This window comes from Microcebus murinus, chromosome 7, assembly GCF_040939455.1.
Source record: "Microcebus murinus isolate Inina chromosome 7, M.murinus_Inina_mat1.0, whole genome shotgun sequence".
NCBI lineage: Eukaryota > Metazoa > Chordata > Mammalia > Primates > Cheirogaleidae > Microcebus > Microcebus murinus.
Genome location: NC_134110.1, coordinates 100519376 through 100541741, shown reverse-complemented (window position 1 = coordinate 100541741; position 22366 = coordinate 100519376). Strand labels below are relative to the sequence as shown.

At 45.1% G+C, this 22366-nt stretch overlaps 2 protein-coding genes across 2 annotated transcripts; both read left to right on the top strand.

Annotated features, from left to right (window-relative positions):
- Positions 1–3522: 3522 nt before the first annotated feature.
- Positions 3523–4101, top strand: LOC109731091 (large ribosomal subunit protein uL22-like; the record flags this gene model as incomplete). The annotated part of the gene is made up of 1 exon (XM_076005348.1): positions 3523–4101. A coding segment is annotated over one exon (579 nt), but the record flags the coding sequence as incomplete, so codon positions are not given.
- A 2914-nt stretch (positions 4102–7015) lies between these two features.
- On the top strand, positions 7016–21456 carry SDR16C5 (short chain dehydrogenase/reductase family 16C member 5). The gene is made up of 7 exons (XM_012774094.2): positions 7016–7539; positions 8899–9245; positions 11700–11831; positions 14286–14385; positions 17586–17730; positions 18658–18783; positions 21190–21456. Exons 2-7 carry the CDS (start codon positions 8913–8915, stop codon positions 21281–21283), a joined length of 930 nt encoding a protein of 309 aa, XP_012629548.2. The 5' UTR covers positions 7016–7539; positions 8899–8912; the 3' UTR covers positions 21284–21456.
- The last annotated feature ends 910 nt before the right edge of the window (positions 21457–22366 follow it).

The window sequence follows — 22366 nt, the reverse complement described above, 5'->3', positions numbered from 1 at the left end:
TGACCTCGAGCAATCCGCCCACCTCGGCCTCCCAGAGAGCTAGGATTACAGGCGTGAGCCACCGCGCCCAGCCCAGCATTTTTCTTTAAAAAATTGCATTAGTTATAAAATAGACTAGTGATAATTCTCATATATGGGTAACAACAGAAACTTATAAATTACAAATAATTGTAAAACTTGGGGTTTCATAATTTTCATATAATACAATAAATAATAATTTATTAATGTGATAACTTGATTGGTCAGAAAATTTTTCAGACTCACTTTTTTTTGCAAATTTACTTGTTAGATCATCAAAATCTATACTTTCAGCAACTTCATGTTCAGTCAATATAATTGAAAATGACACCTGTCACTGTAGGCAAATAAAAGATTGCAGATAATTTTTAATAATTTTTAATTTTGAGAAGGAACTTTCTGCTGATGCCACTGTTAAGAGTGTGTTATAGGCTCTGACAACATTACTGACAAATTGTACTTCTGACAAATTACTTCAAAACATAAATTTTAGTACGTCTAGAGCTGATGAATTTCATGGAGCAATATTTCCAACATTGAACTCCTCGCAATATTTCCAACATTGAACTTCTCATACACATCAGTTACATGGAAGTCTAATTTTAAGTGCTAATTTATACAATGGCATTTTAATGTTTCCTCTGACTTTTCCGGTAACTTGTGAATCTCTATAAGTCTGTCAATGATTGGTTTGTAACATAGTAGCAGTTCTCAAAACCAGAAATTCTAAATCTTTGAAGAATTCTAATAACTCTGTGAAATGCTTTCTTGAAATGTCCATGCATACAATCTTATTTTGTGATGACTTACTGACACAGCTTACTGGCCAAGCACTGGCTTTTCCTGTTCTGGTGCTCAGATGGGAAAGTTAATATTTCATGCATATGCCTGGGGACAGACTCTGGATATGACAGGCAAGCCAGCCTTCCACCCCTGATCTTGGTACTGTCCCCATGTGGAACTGTTCTCCTGTGAGCACAGCCCCTGGCTCCCCCGATTTGCTGCTGCTGACACCACAGGCCCCCAATCTGAGCCCAGGTCCAGGCTCATCCACCTCCTTGGGGCCCCACAGGACTCTAAACTCCCCCAAGGCATGCATCTGCCTGCAGAGCCCACTGTACCTGAAGCCTGACGGTCACACATAGGCTGCTCCTGGACCACAACCCCGTGTGCATACTGCCACCAGGCACACCATCTGTGCACATGTGCGTGCTCCATTGTCCCATTGAACTTCACCTACAAAACACAAGTTCAAAGATAAATCATGAAGGATTTTAAGCCAGTAAATGTAAAGCATCAAACTAAGCACAGGGCCCTTCTGAGCAGAAGACTCTGCAACCTAACAGGTTCCTGAAGCTGGCCCTGCCCCTCTGTCACACACTGTGCTGAATCTTCTGTAAGAAAGGTCACATGGTGGAGTGAAACTCCTTGGTTCAAATTCAAACTCCCAACTGACCAAATAGAATTGTAAAACCCCAGTTTTCTTCTCTGTCAAATGGGAATAATAACAAGCCACAACTCAATTGCTATAGGAATTGCTTTATAGCAATTCACATAAAGCTCTTAGCACAGTGCCTAGCACAGAATAAATGCACAATAAATTATAGCTGTCAATATTTTGTTATCTATGACAAGAGGCAAGAGAGCCCCATGGTTAAGAGTATGGCTGTGGTTAAGATTATTCCCGTCTGGAATGCGATTCTGGTGTCACTAACTGCTAACTGTAAGTCCAAGCAAGTTAATCTCTCCATGCTTCAGGTTCCTCATCTGTAATAAAACTCAATGGTTAGAACATGTAAAGAACTTAGAAAAATGCCTGGTGCTTATAAGTACTCAGCTATGTTAGCTATGAATATTTTTCATTATCATAATTTATTCCTCACAACAACCAGAATAGGTATGTGCTGTTATGTCCACTTCATAGATGAGAAACTGAAACTCTGAGAGGTCACATAGCAGTTTACCCAAGGTCATGCTGCCAATAAGGGGTAGAACTAGATCTCAAGCACAAGGCTATACAACCTCTATCCAGCTCGGGCGGATTCCAAAAGCTAAGGCCATAACCCTTGCTATTCCCCCATACAGAGAACATTCTAAGCAGAACTGATCTAGTTAATTTGGTGGTGAGGATCCCACATCTCCCACATTACTTCTGCAAATCCACAGAAAACTTCTGGCTTTAACTGATTTCCAAAATCCTTTCCATGTAGCTCTAATATTCTATAAAAGTCAAAATTATATTACGTCACCTCCTTGGCTTTTTTATTTTCTGAGTATATATTTTTTAATTTTTTTGTTTACAAAATATAAGGGGGTAAAAATGTTTTTGTTACATAGATACCTTGTATAAAGCTTAAGTGAGGGCTTTTAGTGTGTTCTTCACCAAAATGGTGTTCATTATACCCAACGGGGAAGTTTTCATCCCTCACCTCCCCTCTCATCCCACCCCCCCAACTTGGTTTTCAATGTCCTTTATATCTCTTTGTGCCTGTGTGTACCCATCGTTTAGCTCCCACCTATTAGTGAGAACATAAGGTGTTTGGTTTTTCATTTCTGAGATACTTCACTTAGGATCGCGGTCTCCAGTTCCACCTAAGTTGCTGCGAACGTTGCGTCGGCTTTTCTACACGTGAATTTCACTCACCTGCAGTTTCTCCAATATATACTGACATACCTGAACTGCCCGTGACAGGTGAAATGTACCAGCAGACCAATGATGATGGTGTGCAGTTACATGATGCTGCTGCCTGCCAGCCTCTGACCACACGCCCAGAGTTCAGCTTCCTCCTCAGTTTTGTTGCTGAGCCAGATGTGATTGTTATCTTATGGCTCTCTCCTCTTCCTCTTTTTCATTCATCCTTGGGACCCTGCTCCTCAGGAACAGGCATGTTTTGGGAGGGGCTAGGCTGGGATCCAGAGGAGCGCATGGGTGGCAGCAGAGAAAGGGCACAAGGAGGCCCCCGATGGTGGGAGAAAGTCAGGTACACAGGCTGCTAGGGCTGGCAGGGCATGGGTGTTGTTGGCCCCAGTCTCGGTAGGACAGCGCTTCCTACTAGCAAACCTAAAAGAGGTGACTCTCCGGAGTTATTACTAGTGTCATTCTTCAAATTTAAAGATAAGATTGTGGTATGTTATTTGGGAAACCAAACTTACACATTTGATAACATGGAAGCTCTCTGTGAATAACTCTGTAAATTTAACTTCGATGGAATAATCCCATCTTTTTCTCTCACTTGCCACATTCTAGAGATCTCTACCTGACAGTTAAATATATTTCTAACTTCATTCTTTTTGTCAGCTTCACAGAATTCTATCATAAGACTATATCATGATACGTGGAATAAATGTACATTTAAGTAGCTTCTAATTTACTGTTACAAACTAGTCAATGAAAATGCTTTCTGCACAAATGTCAATATGGGGGATTGACAAATGAGGGATTTCTAGATCTGAAATACCAGTCAAAAGGCATGACATCTCTTCCCCTCAAGCGGCCTGAGGTGATTCGTGAAAACGGTTCACTATTCACTTGACCCAGAAAACCCCACAAAATCATGCAAGTCAAGAGGTTCAAATCTTCGTGTTCACTTCAAGAACACTCGTGAAACTGCCCAGGCCATCAAGGGTATGCATATACGAAAAGCCACCAAGTATCTGAAAGATGTCACTTTAAAGAAACAATGTGTACCATTCCGACGTTACAATGGTGGAGTTGGTAGGTGTGCGCTGGCCAAACCGTGGGGCTGGACACAGGGTCGGTGGCCCAAGAAGAGTGCTGAATTTTTGCTGCACATGCTTAAAAATGCAGAGAGTAGTGCTGAACTTAAGGGTTTGGATGTAGATTCTCTGGTCATTGAGCATATCCAGGTGAACAAAGCACCCAAGATGCGTCGCCGAACTTACAGAGCTCATGGTCGGATTAATCCATACATGAGCTCCCCCTGCCACATCGAGATGATCCTCACTGAAAAGGAACAAATTGTTCCAAAACCAGAAGAGGAGGTTGCACAGAAGAAAAAGATATCCCAGAAGAAACTCAAGAAACAAAACTTATGGCACGGAAATAGATGTAACATAAAATAAATGAAAATAACAGTAAAAAAAAAAAAAAAAAAGGCATGACAGCTGCTGCCTGACTTCTGTCCATAAAGAACACACCAGCTTTGCAGGGTATCCCTACAAAGTGTGAGAATGCCTGACCTTCACACCCTTCCCAATCCTGGATTCTTATCTAACTTTTGTAATATGTGGACATTTGGATGAAAAAAAGGATATTCCTTTTCAACGTGCCAGCGAATACCAGCGAAATTTAGCATCTTCTCAGGTGTTTTTAGTTATTTGTACTGATTTTTTCTGTGAATTGCCTGTGCGTTTCTTTAACCATTTTTCCTACTGTCTTATTCAAATTGGTCTGTAGAAATACTATATATCATGGCTAATTAACAGTAGTCAATTCTTTATGTTAACATATTTTCTCCTAGTCCATTGCTTGTCATTTTGCTTTACTTATGATATTTTCTTGCTGTAGAGACGTTAGTATTTTTTATGTAGTCAAATAAATAATTTATGCTTTCTGGGTTTTTTCCCCTTGCTTAGCCCCAAATTACAAAATAAATTTTCTATATTTTATTTCAATACTTTCATAGTTTTGTTTTTTATAATAACACTCTTATTCAATCTGGGTGTCCTGTGTCCCAGTTCCACTCTCTGTGTTTGTTTTGAATTGGAGTTGCTCCGGGTTTCTGTTGGGAACAATGACTCATTGCTGTAGTGCCTTCCCCAAGTGTGTTTTAGCTTAAGGTATCTTTTGTTCTGGTTTCTGGAAATAGGATCCATCTGTTTGCTAACTTCTAGGCAGCCCTCACTGGTAGCCTCTTTCTTATTTCTAGCATTATTATGCTTTTATTTGCATTTTTATATCGTCTTTTTCATGTCAAAGGAATTTTGGAAGAAAATTGGCTATAAATGCATATGCTCAGTCTGCCATCTGGAATGGAAGCATCTGTGTATATCTGTCCTCAGAAATAATTTTATAATAAAATACAAATATGTACATAACAGAAAATTTGGAAGACACAAAAGAAGCACAAAGAAAAAATTAAAATTAACCATGATTCTACTACTCAATAATAAAAAATGTTAAGATGGTGAATTCAATTCCAGTGTTTTTAATGCATGTAAATAAAATATTCATAGAAAACTAGTAATAGGATCACAGGCATATACTTAGTCTTGTACTATGTTTTTAAAACTCATATGTGAAGAACATTTTCCATATCTTTGAAAAACATGATTTTAAAAAATGGTTATAGAGTACTCCATCTGCATATACTTCTTTAAAATTAATGTTCCATTTATTTTTATTAATACACTTATTTCCTGAAAAGGTAACATGATTCAATGGAGTGAAAAGTCTCCTTCCCACCTGTGACTCCGAGTGACCTGGTTTCCCTCCTGAAGGCCACAGACAGTACCTGATTATTTGGTAAAGAAAGATAAAGTTGGAATTGGGTCAGAGGATATATACTTTCTAGCTCTTGATACATATTTGTTTTCCAGAAATGCATAATTTACACTACCCCCACATGAAGACATCCTCTTTTTAAAAAATATCTGTCAATTGGAAGTCAAGAAATGTTTTAATATGTATTTCTTTGGCTCAAAGGTCAAAGAAATCTCGAATAAGCTTAGATCACCTTTTCATATGTTTATTGGCAAATTGAGCATCTCTATCAGAGATTGTCCATTCTTATCCTTTGAGGAAAAGGTCCCTTTTGAAATCCTTTCTTAGCGCTCAGGACTATGGCCAGTCCGCTGAGTTCCCCCCACGTTGACTTGGGACCTCTGGCTCCTTCCGCTGTACCATCAGAGCAGCCCCAAGATGTACTCCCACATTTGGTTATTGGCGAGATTTCCAAAAGCTCTGGAGAATTCTTTCTTGAGGTCCACCCAGGACTTCTGACCAAAAAGAAGAGTGACAGCCCAGGATTCTGCTCAGAGAAGCCATGAAGATGACGGAAGGCTGGTGTCTTCCCATGCCCACCCATGTGAACCCTTGCAGGCAGGCTGCGGGGCCTGAGGCCCATCACCCAACTCTGTGCCTCAGTCCACTCTCCCTGCCCGGTGCCGCTCACGCCCACACCTTGGCCCATTCCTGCTCCTGTGCAGGCTGGTCGGCGCCCCTCTTCTGTGGCGGGAAGCACAAGGGGCGCATGTCTCCCGCCCGCACAGCACAGTGCCTACAGTTCCTGAATGTGCCTGCCCTGCTCCGTAGCAGCTCTGCGCTCCCCAGCCCTTCCCGGCAGTGCCCCGGGGCGAGGGCGCCGGCCTGAACCCGCACCCGCGCCCCCACGCCATTCCCGGCGCCGCCCACGCTGTCCCGCTGCCCCCGGAGCAGACACATCCTTAGCACCGGAACGGCAGTGCGCGCTCCCCTGCACCTGCTGTTCCAGACTTGCATGGCCTGCGTGTTTCTTCTCTCACCCAAATAAAGAACGAATGTGCAATCCCTGTGACCCAGATCTGTCCCAGGTGTACGCTGGCTCGGGCTGCTCTCCTGGAGCCTCCAACTTGTTCCTGTCCTGCCAGCTCTGGGATGAATCCCAAACCCAGCCTCGTCCTGATGCGCCGTTTTCGTTCAACATTCCACAATTCATTGTCATTTTGGCCCCTCATTCCACCCATCAAACTCCACCCTCCGTTATAAGCATCTCAGTGGGGATATGCTTATATTAGATCTTTCGCTAATTTTATTCATGAATAAGTCTTTTTTTTTTCTTGGCAGATATATTGTTGCTGTATCTTCTGGATCTTTGTACACAGAGAGGATGTTTCACAAATACTGGTCGGGCTAGCGCGCCCTGTTGACTTCAACTCTGTTTGTTTCTCAACTTCATCTTTCCATAAACAGACTTCTCCCGGGCGCCCTCTCCCCGGGCCGCCAGCACGCCCGCCGCGGCGCCCGCCCGCGCCCGCGCCTCCGCGACAGACAGGCCGCCGATTCCGGATCGCAAGTGGCGGCGTCGGAGGCGGCCGCAGCACTCCTCACCTGTGCCCTGCAGTGCAGGCCCCAGAGGCGCGACCCGGCCCTGCCCGACCCTGCAACTGCGCTCCCCTTCTCTAACGCCAGGGTTCCCAGCCTCGGGCTCTGCTTGCAGACCCCTGGGGAACTTTTTAATGCTGATGATGGGACCCTCGCGACCCGAAATTCTTATTTAGTAATCCAGGCTGCAGCCTGGGCCTGGGAAACTTTAACCCTATGAGAAATCCTGGCGCGCACGTCCAGTCTCCACGACGGCGTTTCCAGCTTACCAAATCTGCCCCCGGGGACAGGAAGACACGCGCGGGCGAGTGGGCGGCCCCACCCCGCGCAGGGGCGGCAGCGCCGTCCCGCCCAAGGGCTCGGGCCCCAGCTGGCGCCCGGAATAAACACCTGAACCTCGCCGAGCTGCGAGCCAGGACGCGGTGCCTGGGGCGGACGAGGCCAGCTTCTCGGCGGGCAGCTGCGACAGCGTTTCCGGGGTGAGTTGCCCAGGTCGCCGGCTCCGAGGGCGGCTCCGGGAAGGTCGCCCCTGCCGCCGGCGCCCCTGCCAGGGCTGGGCGAGGCCGCGGGCGGGTCTAACGCGGGACGCGCGCTAGGGGCGCAGGTTGGCGAGCCCGAGAGAGCACCTCGCCTCCGGGGAGCACACGGCCGCCGGGTCCCCGAGGCGGCGGCAAACCCCTGCCCCACAAGGGGTGAGCTGCCAGCCCTTCTCTCCGCCCCGGGCAGAGGGCGGGATGCCTCCCGGGCCGTCTTCCTCGGTCCATTTGGCCCCTGTTCCCTGCTCTGCGGCTCAGTGCGCCCACCTCCCCACCCCACCGCCCCCAGTTCTCCCCTTTCCTCCCAAGCTGTGGTCGTCAGCCTGTCTGCCCACCCGCCCCTCCCTACCCGCTCCCGCACGAGCCTTTGCCCGGCGGACGGGCTGCGGGCCCTGGCCCGGGAAGCAGAGGGCGCCTGTTCACGCTGCGCCCCAGCTAGCTCAGCTTTCGCACTCAGTGGGCCGTGGGACTTAGACACTAAAGAAGCCCTCGGCCGCGTGAAATTCAACACACCCCGTAACTTTCTGGGAAACAGTCTTTACAATAATATGGAGCCATGCATTCACTTTTGCTTGTAAGTATACTTACTATAACCATATTTCATTGGAATAGCCTGGGATCACTAATGCTTGTGCTAGCAGCAACACCTGCAATGCAGGGCAGAGTGGTGAGTGACGTGGAGCAGGTGGCGGGGTCTTCAGAGCCTGGGAAGGGATTTCTAGAACTGACGGCCAATCGGACGGGAAAGATTTAGAATATCTAGTTACTTCACTCCAGATACTTTATACAAATAGGATTTATATTTCCCTCTCCAATCTCAGATTTTAAATAGTAATGCAAAATTAAAGAACAGCAGTGCAAACCTAAAAGGAGAGAAAAATGAAGCCAGAGATGTAGCAGTTAGGTCATAAACATGATATGGTCAAAACTTTGACCATAAAAATTAGCCAGCAGAACTCGTGATTATTATGGAGAAAGGCTAACCGTGAGGAAACAGTGAACTTATCTTTTGGGTTGAATTTGGGCGAGGTGGTTACAGTTCCTGATGAACACACATTTTTGTTGTGTACAGCACATGCAGCCATGCACATGTGCCAAGCTTGGGGCGAGGTAAGAGAGTTGGGCAAAAATTCAATCCCGGTGGGTTCCTCCCCCTTTCTGAGTTCAGAGTCTGCGGCCAGGAAAGCAGTTCAAAGCACACGTCTAGTTAACTTTATTTCAGAAAGCAAGAGCTCCAAGGACTATGAAAACTCAGAGGAAAGGGACAACTGTGTCTTTATATGAGTCTACCTTTCTTTATAGGTGTCAGCCAGAACATGTCTTCCAACTGGCAGTCAGCAAAGAAATTGCTCATTTTCTTAGCAAAGTCGCTGCTCACTCTCCTGGAGGCCGTGGTCTTCACCCTGCTCCCCAAGCCGCGGAAGAGCGTTGCCGGCGAGGTAGTACTGATCACAGGCGCGGGCAGCGGCCTCGGGAGGCTCTTGGCCTTGCGGTTTGCCCGCCTGGGATCTGTGCTTGTCCTCTGGGATGTCAATAGGGAAGGCAATGAGGAGACAAGCAAGATGGCTCAGGAAGCTGGAGCCACAAGAGTGCATGCCTATACCTGTGACTGCAGTCAAAGGGAAGAAGTATATAGAGTGGCCGATCAGGTAACTGTGGGTTCTTACTGTTAATCTTTGATATACATCAATTAATTGCTTTGTTCATTTGCCTTTCTCAGTGCCTGTTAGCCTATCTGCAATGTCCCTTTAATTTAAAAAATATTGTGGGGGAGTGGGAATTAGGATTTTTGAGGTCTTACTATACTCAAGATAGCGCTAAGTATCCTACATGTATTAAAACCCTATAAAGCCCATTATTATTATCATTTCACAAATAAGGAAACTAAGGCTGAGGGCAGGCATGTAGCTTACTTAAGAAACACAGCTAGTAAGGAGCAAAGCTACAGCTGACACTTGAGTCTCTTGACACCTGAGTACCTTCTCCTAACCACTAACTACACTGACTGTACTGGCCCCTGTTACAGTATAAGTCTAGGGTAGGTGGAGGCAGCCCTCTTTGATGATAAAAGAAGTTGAGATTCAGAGATATTAAATAACCTGCCCAGGGTCACAGAGCTAGGGCATGACTCAGCCAGGATTTGAATTCGTATTTAGGCTGATTTTAAATCTAGGCTGTATCCAGCTCACCACAATGCCTCATATTTGAGTATGTATTCCTCATAAGTGATCATAAGAAAATCAGAATCTTTCATTTATCCTATAGACTCTTAACCACATTTGCTTCTTTGATGACTGTACAGATGCTTATATAAAGAAAACTTCAGGAAACCAAAGCTCCAGTATGCCCACTGCAAGGATTTTCTTAGTTTGTAGAGGCACATACATGTCCCTCATAAGGATTTCTGTGCCCTCACCTTGGCCTGCATACTTCACACATGGCTCTCCTGACACTTTGTGGTTCCCAGAGCTTAGTGAGAAGGAAGAATCAGACAAGGCAGCCATGAGCAGCCCGATAGGTTGTAAAGTTCTTCCACAGTTTCCAGGCTCCATTGGTATCCCCCCACTAAGGTTGTAGGTCACTGGCCGGTGAGTTTTTGACTCTGAATCACAGGCTGCTCAGTACAGCCTGGAGATCCAAACCTGACAAGTCCACACAGTCTTTCGATGGGACCACCCTTCCAAATGCAGCTGAGCTGCAGTCTTTGCTACCACCCGCCCCACAACGTCAGCTGTTCATGTGTTAAGCACCAGTCACGTGGCATGGTGACTTACACTGACTGTGAACAACTTGTCTGGCGGGTCTTAAGCAATAACGGGTTCATATTCGAATACTGCAGATCATCACGTATGGGGCAAACTCGTAGGAAGCACTGTGAATAATTACCTCCTTCTTCCCTGTACCTGAGATTTAGTTCTGAGCTAGTGCTTGGCTTCAGAAATGGTCAAACATGTCATATTGCTAGCTTATTTTTGAACTTTTATCTCTTTGGGGTCTTTGAGAGAATTATTTATGTGCTCTTCTAAATTCAAGGGAAGCGAATAGTTCCCCATCCTTATAAACCAGCCATTTCCACTTTTTATTCTGAATAGAAGGAAAGTACCAGAGAATTTTTAAGAAGTATCCGTTAGACAAGTAATAAAGGAGAAAATTTTCAGAGCGGTAAGACAGTGTTTCCTCTCTGCCAGGTCCACATAACTTTGAAAGCTTGTGTCCTTCTATCATAGATAAGCCCCACGTTCAGAAAGTTTATCCTCAGAGAGAAGAAAACCAACCAATTAATGAAAACAGACAGATTTTAATCTGTGCTGTGTGTTTAAAATACATACAGTCATTCACTGCATAATGACATTTTGATCAACAGACAGACCATGTATACTCTGGTGGTGCCATAAGATTATTGCAGTATCTTTACTGTACTTTTTCTATGATAGATACACGTAGATACACAAATACTTATCAATCTGTTGCAATTGCCTACAATATTTAGTAGAGTAATGGTGCTGTACAGGTTTATATAGGATGGCTGTACCATGTAGCCAGTGTGTGTAATGGACTGTGCCATCTTGGTTCGTGCAAGTGCATTCTGTGATGTTCACGTGACAGTGAGATCACCTAATGATACATTTCTCAAAAGATATCCCCATCATTAAAAGATACGTGACTATATTTTCTTTCTTCCTCTGTTTGTTCCCTGTTCCACCTGCATCTCCATGTTGACTAGGTCTAGATCTATATGAAATTTGGCCATAATGAAGCTTTGTTCTGTCCCATCACATTGATTAAAATGATATGCCACTTACACAGAGCATAGAACAAAGTCAGTAATCACTGAGTCTAGGAACATCTCTAATAATAGAGGGAAAATAGCATTTCCACATTGGAACCATCTTAATAAGAGAGGAAGAAATGAGAAGAAAAGCATAAGAATTAGATCTCTAGTGTACTTTAGATTCAGAAAAGGAAATAAATTTTGTTTTTAGGGTGCATAAATTCAGTCTAAGTTAACAAAGATAAAAAATATATAAAACAGTGGGGAAATAAAACCTAGATCATATAAGGAATTACTACATTGGTGGTGGTGTTCTTGTTATTCAATTCAGGTTAAAAAAGAAGTTGGCGATGTTTCCATCCTAATCAACAATGCTGGAATCGTAACAGGCAAAAAGTTCCTCGACTGCCCAGATGAACTTATGGAAAAGTCATTCGATGTGAATTTCAAAGCACATTTATGGGTAATTATTGTTTCTTCTCATAATAAATGTAAAGTTATTCTGACATTTAGAAGTACTTTACTCCTGCTCTTCTTCAAATTAGCCTCTAAATCACAGATTTCTCAATTTTGGACTTGTCCTGGTCTAGCCAGTTGTCCTCTCCTGATCCCACTTAATTGACAGCTCTCATGACCTCGGCTCAAGGAATCCTACAAAGACAGAACTGTCCTCATGATCATACTACCATTTATTGATTGCTGTCAAATGTTGGGGTTTTCCCAGGCAGCTCACATATATTCCTTAAAACAGCTCAGTGAGATAAGGAGTCAGAATTTAAAAGATTTGCTCCAGGCTATATAGAGAATGACTGCACTTAGACATGACCAGGGTAAGTGCATAATTTGCCTAAGCTGGTACACTTTTGAAAGGAAGCATTATTAATTAACAAGCATTAATCAGGTCTATTCTGGGCAAACCAAGACCTATGGTCACCTTAGTCAATACCCAAACCAAGACAGGAGAGGTTCTACCAGCAGCCCTGATGACCACATGCCACCAGTGCCAGGGGCACAGCCCTGACTTGTAAAGTGCTGCACTCAACTCCAGAAGTTTCATTTTCCTGGCTTTTGCTGAGACCAGCCATGTCAGGCCTCCCCTGCCATGCATGTGCCCTCTTGCTGCCTTTCCCAGCTTTTGACCCGTTTGGTTCCAGCTCTGCTCACACTTTCCATTCCCTGGGCAAGGCTCTCTCCTTCTGGGAGTATTTGCTGGAGACTGTGAGCACCCCCTTGCATTCTCCCTACACTTTCCCACCCAACTCTCCTTCGGCAGCCTTCAAGTGCGATTTGGAGCTTATAGGCTTCCTGTCCCCCACTTCCACCAAAAATGTAATGGTGCTGGTGGTATTCTTGGTGTTTTGTATGGTACTCGGGAGAAAAACAGAAAGATTCAGAACTTAGTGGCCACCATGTTCCTATACGAACTACCGTAAATGGTTTCCCTTATTCTAAATGTCCCCCTCCTTTGTGTTCATACTCAATATGTAGTTAGAAGGAAGAAGACCATAATCCCTGTGGAAGTCTCCACCCAATGGCTGTGTGTTCTTGTCCTATCTCCCTGTTTTCCCCCAGTCTCCTTCACGGTCTCCTCTGCCTCTCTTTCTCTCTCTCTCTGCCTCTAGCTATTCCTTAAATGCTGGTGTTTCCCAGATCCCTACCACCCCCTCATATCCTCTCTGTTCACTCCATCTGGCCCATTTCACATACATCCTTTGAGTACCTGCACATTGCCAGGCACCGAGGTAGTGACTTAATTGCTAGAAGGTATGAGAGCTGGCAGACCCTGGACACAGGGAGCTTTATATTATGCTGCACTTTTCCCCTCACTGTGCTTGTTTTGGTTTTCCTCCTTTCTCTCCACCTGTTAGTGCCTCTCTGAGACTTACTGCAATGCAGACAAGCACAGGATGTTTGGCCTTTGTAGGAGATCCCTTTTCTTACCTCCTGGTTGTCTTCAGATTTGATTAATTACAACTTTGTTGCTGGAGACATTTTCTCCAAAAGTTTATTTCTCTCTTTTACCTTCTTTCTCCAGGTCCCACTCAGAGGTAAAGGTGTTCTACAATACCCAGTCATACCTTATTTGAAACAGATGCTCTGTTTTATGAAATAGAATAAAAATAAGAAATTGTTGTTTGGCCAGGCACAGTGGCTCACGCTTGTAATCCTAGCATTTTGGGAAGCCAAGGCAGGAGGATTGCTTGAGGCCAGAAGTTCAAGACCAGCCTGAGCAAGAGCAAAACCCCATCTCTATGAAAAACAGAAAAATTAGTTGGGCATGGTTTTCGTGCCTGTAGTCCCTGCTACTCGGGAGGCTGAGGCATCAGAATCGCTTGAGCCCGGGAGTTTGAGGTTGCAGTGAGCTATGATGATGCCACTGCACTCTAGTGTGGGCTACCAATGGAGACCCTATCTCAAAAAAATAAAAATCAAAAAATTCAAAAAAGTAGAGATGAGTTTAAAACAAAGTGCTCTTGTTAAATTGAAGCCAACAACAAATTGTCCTATGAACAGTGTTCAGTGAAATTTGGAATTCAAAATTAAGCCAAGGGGAAAAAAGGCAACATAAATCTAAACAATCATATCTTTGAGTACTCATATCAGTTTTTGGATTGTGGCTGCTTTAATTAATATTGTCTTATACTACTTTAATTCTTAATATTGTGTTGTTAAAAGTCAAATGTGAGCAAAAATATAAGCCTGAATTTTTAGTAATATTAGAATTGCCATAGGGAATTGTTTATTTGGCAGGTTAAAATGGTTACTTTCCAGATGTTTTAAGTGTTTATATCCCAGTGCCTTCCAGTATTTTTATGAGCTGAAAAAAAATTTTTTTAATCACAATGATCCTACAAACATCTAAGAAAAGTATACAGTGTGGTATTAAATATTAAAAGTTTTCCTTTGCTCTTCTTAGACTTATAAAGCCTTTCTCCCTGCTATGATTGCTAATGACCATGGACATTTAGTTTGCATTTCAAGTTCAGCTGGATTAGTTGGAGTAAATATGCTGGCAGGTAAGAGAAAGGTAGTACGTTACAATTGCAAAATTCCTTATAACCTTAACTTACATAATAGCTCTTAATAATAAGCATTGACTTGATGCAGATAATAAGCTAAGAAGTATAGTCAATAAGACTATATTGAGAATTTCATTGTGCAGCAAAACTGCCCATCAGATACACTTACATGAAGTTGGATGATGTCCCTTGGAATCATTAGGTCTTATGTAATCCTCTGGGTTTAAAAGAGAGAAAAAGAGGCCTCCATAATAGATTTTCTTGCATAAGAGATCGACACAAGAACTGTCCCCCAAGCTTCACCTGGCACTGCTACCAGGATATTAGGGAGAACCACACTGCCTTCTCCTGAAGTTTCCCTGAAGAGATCTTCTCTGCTGTGAATTTGGAGAAAGTATCTTCACCTCAAGAAACCTAAAATTAACCTCTTTGCTTTTCCACTGGTTGAAGGCCTGCAGGAAGTGGTAGTCATTTTCATCTCCCTTGCAAACAGCCAGCTGACTTAATAGCAGTGGTGAGGCAAAGAAATCCACCGAGATCCTCAGCCGAGGAGACCCACCCCAGGAGCTGGCTCTAGGAGGAGCAGAAACCTTGACCTTAACTACCAGGGCATCCCCTAGAACAAATGTCCTGCATCCTGGCTTGCTCAGATTGCAGTGACTCATTCAACACACTGTAGCAGCAACACTCAGATAGCAGATGCTTAGCAAATGGGACGGTTTGCCGAATGGATGCTTCCTAATGCTTTTGAGCTAAGTGGCTTAGTTCAGGATTCACAAAACTAGTCTTAGCTCACTATGTCTGTTACATGAATAGGTTTTTCAGAGTGACCAGTTACCCAAAATATCACCAGTCTATCCCCCTTAAATCCTGGACTTCCTTTCCTCTCTCCGTCTTAGAATTTATCAGGTGCTGTTAGTGCCCTTCTCTTGTATGTCTGACAATTCACAGGCCTTTGAAATCATACAAGCATCTTACCGCTACCATCAGTCCTTTTTCAGACTCAATATTTCTATCTTCAGATACAAGACTCTCGCACCCCCAGCTCACCTTAGAAACAAGTGTAAGCCTTTTGTTCTCCCACCAGGTGGGCCTCAGCTCCCGTGCATAAGAGGTACCAGGGGTGCTAGTTTAGAGTGCACATTCCCTGGGTCGTGGACCATATCTGTTCATCAGCCTCTCAGGGGCAGAGGGGCTCAGGGAGCTTCTACCAGGTGACCCAGATGATTCTGGAAACTGTTCTGGATCCTCCTCTCCCCTTCTCTGCCTGTAACCTCTGCCCCACCGTCTGGGCAGTGCCGGGGCTAGACAGCCCCCTGCCTGGCACTTGTAACCTGGATCTTGCCAGTTGTAGCATTAATAACTGCACCACAGCATAGCAAGTAAGTACGCCTCTTCTGACTGTGTGAGGCCAAAAAAGGCACTAATTCACCTAAATGCCATTTCTTCTCCAAATCTTTTCACTCAGTGAACGCTATACTCAGGTGTGTTTTTGAAGCATGTGTGATTAAAGACAGCTCAAAGCAGACATAAATGCCACTTTCCAGTTCCCTCTTCCCTGCATTTTTAAGGTATTTAAGAGGCGGAGGTTGAGGCTACCAAGTCCTTTGTTTTGGGGGGGGGGGGGTTTGTTTGTTTGTTTTCTGGAAGTGGAAGAAAGAGTTACAGTTGGAAGAAAACTTAATCTGAGAATCGTGATCCATGCTAACCTCTCTTGCCTAGATTCCTACACTGCTTAGTGTTTTATTTCTTCTCTTGTATGTCTTCATGCCCCAATGATGATGCAGTTTTTTGAGACAGGGGCTGGACACACATCTTGTGCCCCATGTGTTAATAACAGCTAGCACCGGGGCTGCCGATTCAGTGATTTTGTAAGTGTGGCCTGTAGGAGCATCTCTGCAGCCCTTCTTTTTTTTTTTTTTTTTTTTTTATTTCAGCGTATTATGGAGGCACAAATTTTAAGGTTTCAAATAATGCCCTTCCCTCCCTCCCCCCACAAGTCTGAGTTTCCAGCGTGACCTTCCCCCAGATGATGCACATCTCACTCATTATGTATGTATACACCCACCCCCTGCCCACCTGCCCAATACCCTATTACTGCAGTACCTATGTGTCCACTCAGGTGCTGCTCAGTTAATACCAGTTTGCTGGTGAGTATATGTAGTGCTTGTTTTTCCATTCTTGGGATACTTCACTTAGTAGTATGGGTTCCAGCTCTAACCAGGAAAATATAAGATGTGCTATGTCACCATTGTTTCTTAGAGCTGAATAGTACTCCATGGTATACATATACCACATTTTATTAATCCACTCTTGGATTGATGGGCAATTGTTTCCACAGCTTTGCAATTATAAATTGTGCTGCTATAAACATTCAAGTGCAGGTGTCTTTTTTGTAGAGTGTCATTGGATCTTTTGGGTAGATGCCCAGTAATGGGATTTCTGGATCAAATGGTAGATCCACTTGTATCGCTTTAAGGTATCTCCATATTGCTTTCCACAGAGGTTGAACTAGTTTGACGCAGCACCAGCAGTGTAGGAGAGTTCCTCTCTCTCCACAACCACGCCAGCATTTATTGTTTGGAGATTTTTTGATAAAGGCCATTCTCACTGAGGTTAAGTTATATCTCATTGTGGTTTTGATTTGCATTTCCCTGATGATTAGAGATGTTGAGCATTTTTTCATATGTTTGTTGGCCATTCTTCTGTCTTCTTTAGAAAAGTTTCTGTTCAAGTCCTTTGCCCACTTTTTGATAGGGTTGTTTGATATTTTTCTTGCTGTTTTTCGTGAGTTCTAAGTATATTCTAGTTATCAGCCCCTTATCAGATGTGTAGGATGCGAAAATTTTCTCCCATTCTGTAGGTTGTCTGTTTACTTTCATGACTCTTTCTTTGGCTGTGCAGAAACTTTTTAGTTTGATCATGTCCCATTTATTTTTGTTGCTGCTGTGATTGTCTTTGGGGTCTTCAGCCCTTCTTATGCTGGGAGCCACCTGGTCCTTACCAGGTGAACTGCAGTTGGCCATATCCTTTCCCACTCACTGCTCACGCCTTCCAGTGGGAGTAGACCAAGATTATAAAAGGGAGAACTCACATGGTTGTCACATTCTGTGTTGCTGTTAGTGTTATGAGTGAACCTTAATGGAATGCCATTTTAAAACTTGAGAATATACATTATCAGTGTTTGTCTTTTTCAGATTATTGTGCAAGTAAATTTGCAGCCTTTGGATTTGCTGAATCTGTATTTATAGAAACATTTGCTCAAAAACAAAAGGGAATCAAAACCACAATTGTGTGCCCATTTTTTATAAAAACTGGAATGTTTGAAGGTTGTACTACTGGGTAAGTAAGTCCTTTGATGGCAAAGCAAATACATTCTGAAAAATGATTGGCTGTCTATTTAACTTTGTTTTACCTGTTTTTTAAAGTTGTCTGAAAGACGGTTTTCTAGGGTCAGCATGATTTATAAATGGTTTCAGAATTCTTTCTTCGTATGTAAGATACTGAGTTGATTGCAAATGATTTATGAGGGTAGTGTCCACCCAGATACCCTGGCTCTGCTCTTCCATCTCTTGAGTCCTCCTGGCCACATCCCCTCCTGGCCACCCAGTCCCTTCTACCTTCTCTGATTGCATGAGGACTGGAAATCATTGAAGGATCACTGTCTTAGTCATATTAAAGGGGCTGCTGTAACAGAATCCCATACGCTCTGTGTCTTCACCAACAGGAACAACTTCTCACAGTTCTGGAGGCTGCAAGCCCAAGATCAAAGCACCCACAGGCTCTTCTCATAAGGGCACTAATCCCATTCGTGAGGGCCCCACCCTCATGATGTGGTTACCTTCCAAAGGCCCATCTCTAAATACCAACATGTTGGAAATTTGGGCTTCAGCATGTGAATTTTGGCAGGGGATGCAAACACTCAGTCCATAGCAGGCACAAATGCCCAATTCTCCATCTCAGGGAGATGGCAGGCAATGTCATCAACAGCTTGCTTTACAAACATTTAGAACATTTGTTTAATATGGTTTCACACGTATATATATTGTAACATCCATGTATTGATTAGAATCATAATTTTCCATTTCAAATTCTAGTTATATTATTACTCTCTGTGTTGATAATAAGGGAGTAAATATAAAAACAGATGAAATCTGGAAGGGAAAGAAATAAGTGATAATGTCTTAACAATGTTTTATCCCAAATTTTAAAAATCATTAATTAATTTTGGGGATTTTTGTGTGTGTGTGTGTGTTTTTAATGCCCTAGCTGTCCTTCTCTGTTGCCGATTCTGGACCCAGAATATGCAGTCAGAAAAATAGTGGATGCTATTCTGCAAGAACAGCTGTACTTGTACTTGCCAAAGTTTTTATACTTCATAGTGTTTTTAAAAAGGTAACAATATCAGCTTCTACTATTTCCCTAATGTGCCAATCAATAGTTTATTCCAAATCCCACCAGGAGGAGCCACTTTAAAAATATCTGTTACATTAACGAATTTTAAAAAGGAAAATCTCCTAAGCCCCACTGCGCCCATTGCTGATGCAATCGCACATGCGTGTCGCTGCTCCCGTGAGTCAAGAAAATAGGGCCGGACCCTTCCTGCCACCTTAGTATTGTATTGTTGTCAAAAAAAGTGGATTTACTGAATGATATGGAAAGATCAAAATGACTCCTTGTGCTCATCAGTCATCATGTTGGGATAGATGCTGCGTCGGTGCTTCCTCAAGTACAGGGCCCCACGGCAAGGCCTGAAATGCTTCGCAAGTGTGCGGTGTGGGCACAAAGGAAAGAGATGATACGTTTGAGCTGTGGGATGGTTAAAGTACATGAGGGGGAAAACTTAAAGGAAAACCAGCTCTTAAAAGCACAGGCAAGTATTGTTGCCCGTCTCCCCTGCCCCTCGATGGGTCTCAGTGCCGAGATGCATCAGCTGCGGGTTCTGACCACGGGCCGAGCTGCTGAAGCAGCTGCTGATGCTCTAGCCTGGGACGCGTAGTCTCACGCTGCTTCCCCCTAGGGCTTTCCGCTCTGCAAGAGGCACCTTCCATATGAACCACTCCTGCTGAGTTGAAATCTGTCTCATGTTAACGTTCTACGTGTATTTCCTTTTCTCTTGACAGTGACAATTACCCAGTTATTTGAACATAGATATTATACCTCATGTCCACCACAGGGCGGGCTAGCAGCCATTGCCCATCCTGCGTACAAAAATTTCTGCTCCTGTTAGCTAATTATATCCACTTTATACAGTGAACCAAAAGTCATGCTTGCACCCTGTCACTTTAACAGGCTTCATCTGGCACAGAAGGGGTCCGTGTGGCTGACGGGGGCTATGTGGGCAGGGCAAAGGGTTTTTGACAAGCAATTTGAAATCTGGGTTTATGATCCCACTACTTACTGAGTCTATAACTCTGAGCATGCCCTTCATTCTTCAGGCCTCAGTTTATTCATTTATGATGTAGAGACAGTGTTTGTTACAGCTTGTGGATTTGTGCAATGCACTGTTTATTGGACAAGGTGTGTATTCACAGCACAGTGAGTACTTCTTGCCTGATAGCAAATTGTAGTAGAGTAATACCAACTTTGAGAACAGGGCACTTAATCTTTCTACTTTGAATAGTTGTGGAGGTTATATTTATTTTATGACATATTAGTTCTGGGCCACATTTTGAGAGGGGGGTAGATAGTTCCTGAGAGGGCTACAGGAAACAGGAAGAGGCTCACTGAAGGAGATCACATCAAACACTCCTTCAAACATTCATTCAACGAACATTAATAGAGTGCTGTGTGTATGTCATGGCATTGCCCACCGTTCTAGGATCTGGGGTTACAGCAAAAAATAAGACAGACAACAGTCCCTACCCTTGTGGAAATTATCTTCTTGGTGGGTAGGTGATAAGAAGGAAATAAAAAAGTAAAGTAAAACATAAGATTGTAAGTGCTGCAAAGAAATATAAAGTGAGAAAAGGGAGTGGTGGGTAGAGGGCTGTAAGCTGAGATTTAATTTTAAGTATGGTGTTTAGGGCAGGGGGCTGTCTCGCCAAGAAGGTAACACCTGACCAGTGCCCTGAAGTTGGGAAGGGCACGAACCACCTGGAAATGCTTGGGTGCCAAACAGGGTCAGTGAGCACAGGGTCCTTTTCCTTACCCCCCCCCCCTCAGAACACGTCCCAGCTTTCCTGTGCCTGCTCACTCCTTGCTCTGGGGTGTTGAATTTCAAGGTCAGTGGGTCAGAGCACCCCGTCAGGATGGTGATCCTGTGTGTATGTGGCTTGCAGAGGAGCACGTCAAGGTGGAGAAGCACAGAATCTTAGTGCAGTCTTGCCAAAGGTGGAAGGAGCTGTTGCATCTCATCCTCACAGTAGTCCCAGAAAGAAAGGTCTACGACTTCATTTTATGCTTGGGGAAACTGAGGCCTGCAAGCTAAGTCAGTTGCCCGAGCTGGCCTTGCAAATGACAGAGCCAGGATTCCAGCAGGTCTGTCTGCTTCCAGAGCCTGCCTCTATTCCACAGGACTTCACTGCCCCTTCTCTGGCATAATACAGTGTAGGGACACTTTGGAAACTTAAATGCAAAGTGAATTGAATAACGCCAGAGCTATCCAGGCCCTGGGCAAGCGTCCGCCCATATCGTGGACAAGGGCCGGATGACCCTGAGTTGGGTAGCACTAAGACAGTATAGCATGTGCGTGAGGGAATGACTTTATCTGCAACAAGAGGTGACACTGGCTTCAGCAGAGCTGGTAAAGATACTCTCACGAATGATTACCAAGAAAGTTTACTCTTGTGTTCTCTTTAGCTTCTTGCCGGTCAAGACAGGACTGCTCATAGCTGACTATCTGGGCATCTTTCATGTAATGGATGGTTTCTCGGGCCAAAAGAAGAAACAATAAAGACCAACTCTAAGGCTGATGTCATCTGATACCTGAAGTTACACAAGCCTGTTTCAATGAAGAAAAGTATTTTTGTCCAACAGTAGAATATATCTAGGGTCCACAAGTACCATTCTTATTGTTATCTGTACTAGAATTTTCAACCAATACTTTTAAAAATAATGTTGCTATCACCTTTTATGTTGATTTTTGATTTTTGGTTTTTTCCCCCCAAAAAAGGAGACCCATTGTTGTCATTTCCATTAGTAACTGATGTGAGAGAGAGAAGCATCTCTCCTGGGCTGCCCTGAGCTTGGTCACTGGGGCTGCGGCAAAGGAGCAGGTGGTGGGAGGTAGCCCGCTCTGGGGAGCGGCTGGTGGGGAGCCCGCTCTGGGGAGCGGCTGGGGAGTGGGGAGAGTCCGCTCTGGGGAGCGGCTGGGGAGTGGGGAGAGCCCGCTCTGGGGAGCGGCTGGGGGGGGGAGCCCGCTCTGGGGAGTGGCTGAGGGGGGAGAGCCCGCTCTGGGGAGTGGCTGAGGGGGGAGAGCCCGCTCTGGGAAGCGGCTGGGGGGGTGAGCCCGCTCTGGGGAGTGGCTGGGGGGGAAGAGCCCACTCTGGGGAGCGGCTGGGGGGGGGAGCCCGCTCTGGGGAGCGGCTGGGGAGTGGGGAGAGCCCGCTCTGGGGAGCGGCTGGGGGGGGAGAGCCCGCTCTGGGGAGCGGCTGGGGAGTGGGGAGAGTCCGCTCTGGGGAGCAGCTGGGGGGGGAGAGCCCACTCTGGGGAGCGGCTGGGCGGGAGCACGCGGGGGGGGGCGCCCGGCTGGGGGTGGGGGGGAGCCCGCTCTGGGGAGCGGCTGGGGGTGAGGAGCACGTGGGGGGCACCCGGCTGGGGGTGGGGGGAGCCCGCTCTGGAGAGCTGCTGGGGGTGAGGAGCACGTGGAGGGGGCGCCCGGCTGAGGGTGGGGGGAGCCCACTCTGGGGAGCTGCTGGGGGTGAGGAGCACGTGGGGGGCGCCCGGCTGGGGGTGGGGGGAGCCCACTCTGGGGAGCGGCTGGGGGTGAGGAGCACGTGGGGGGCGCCCGGCTGAGGGTGGGGGGAGCCCACTCTGG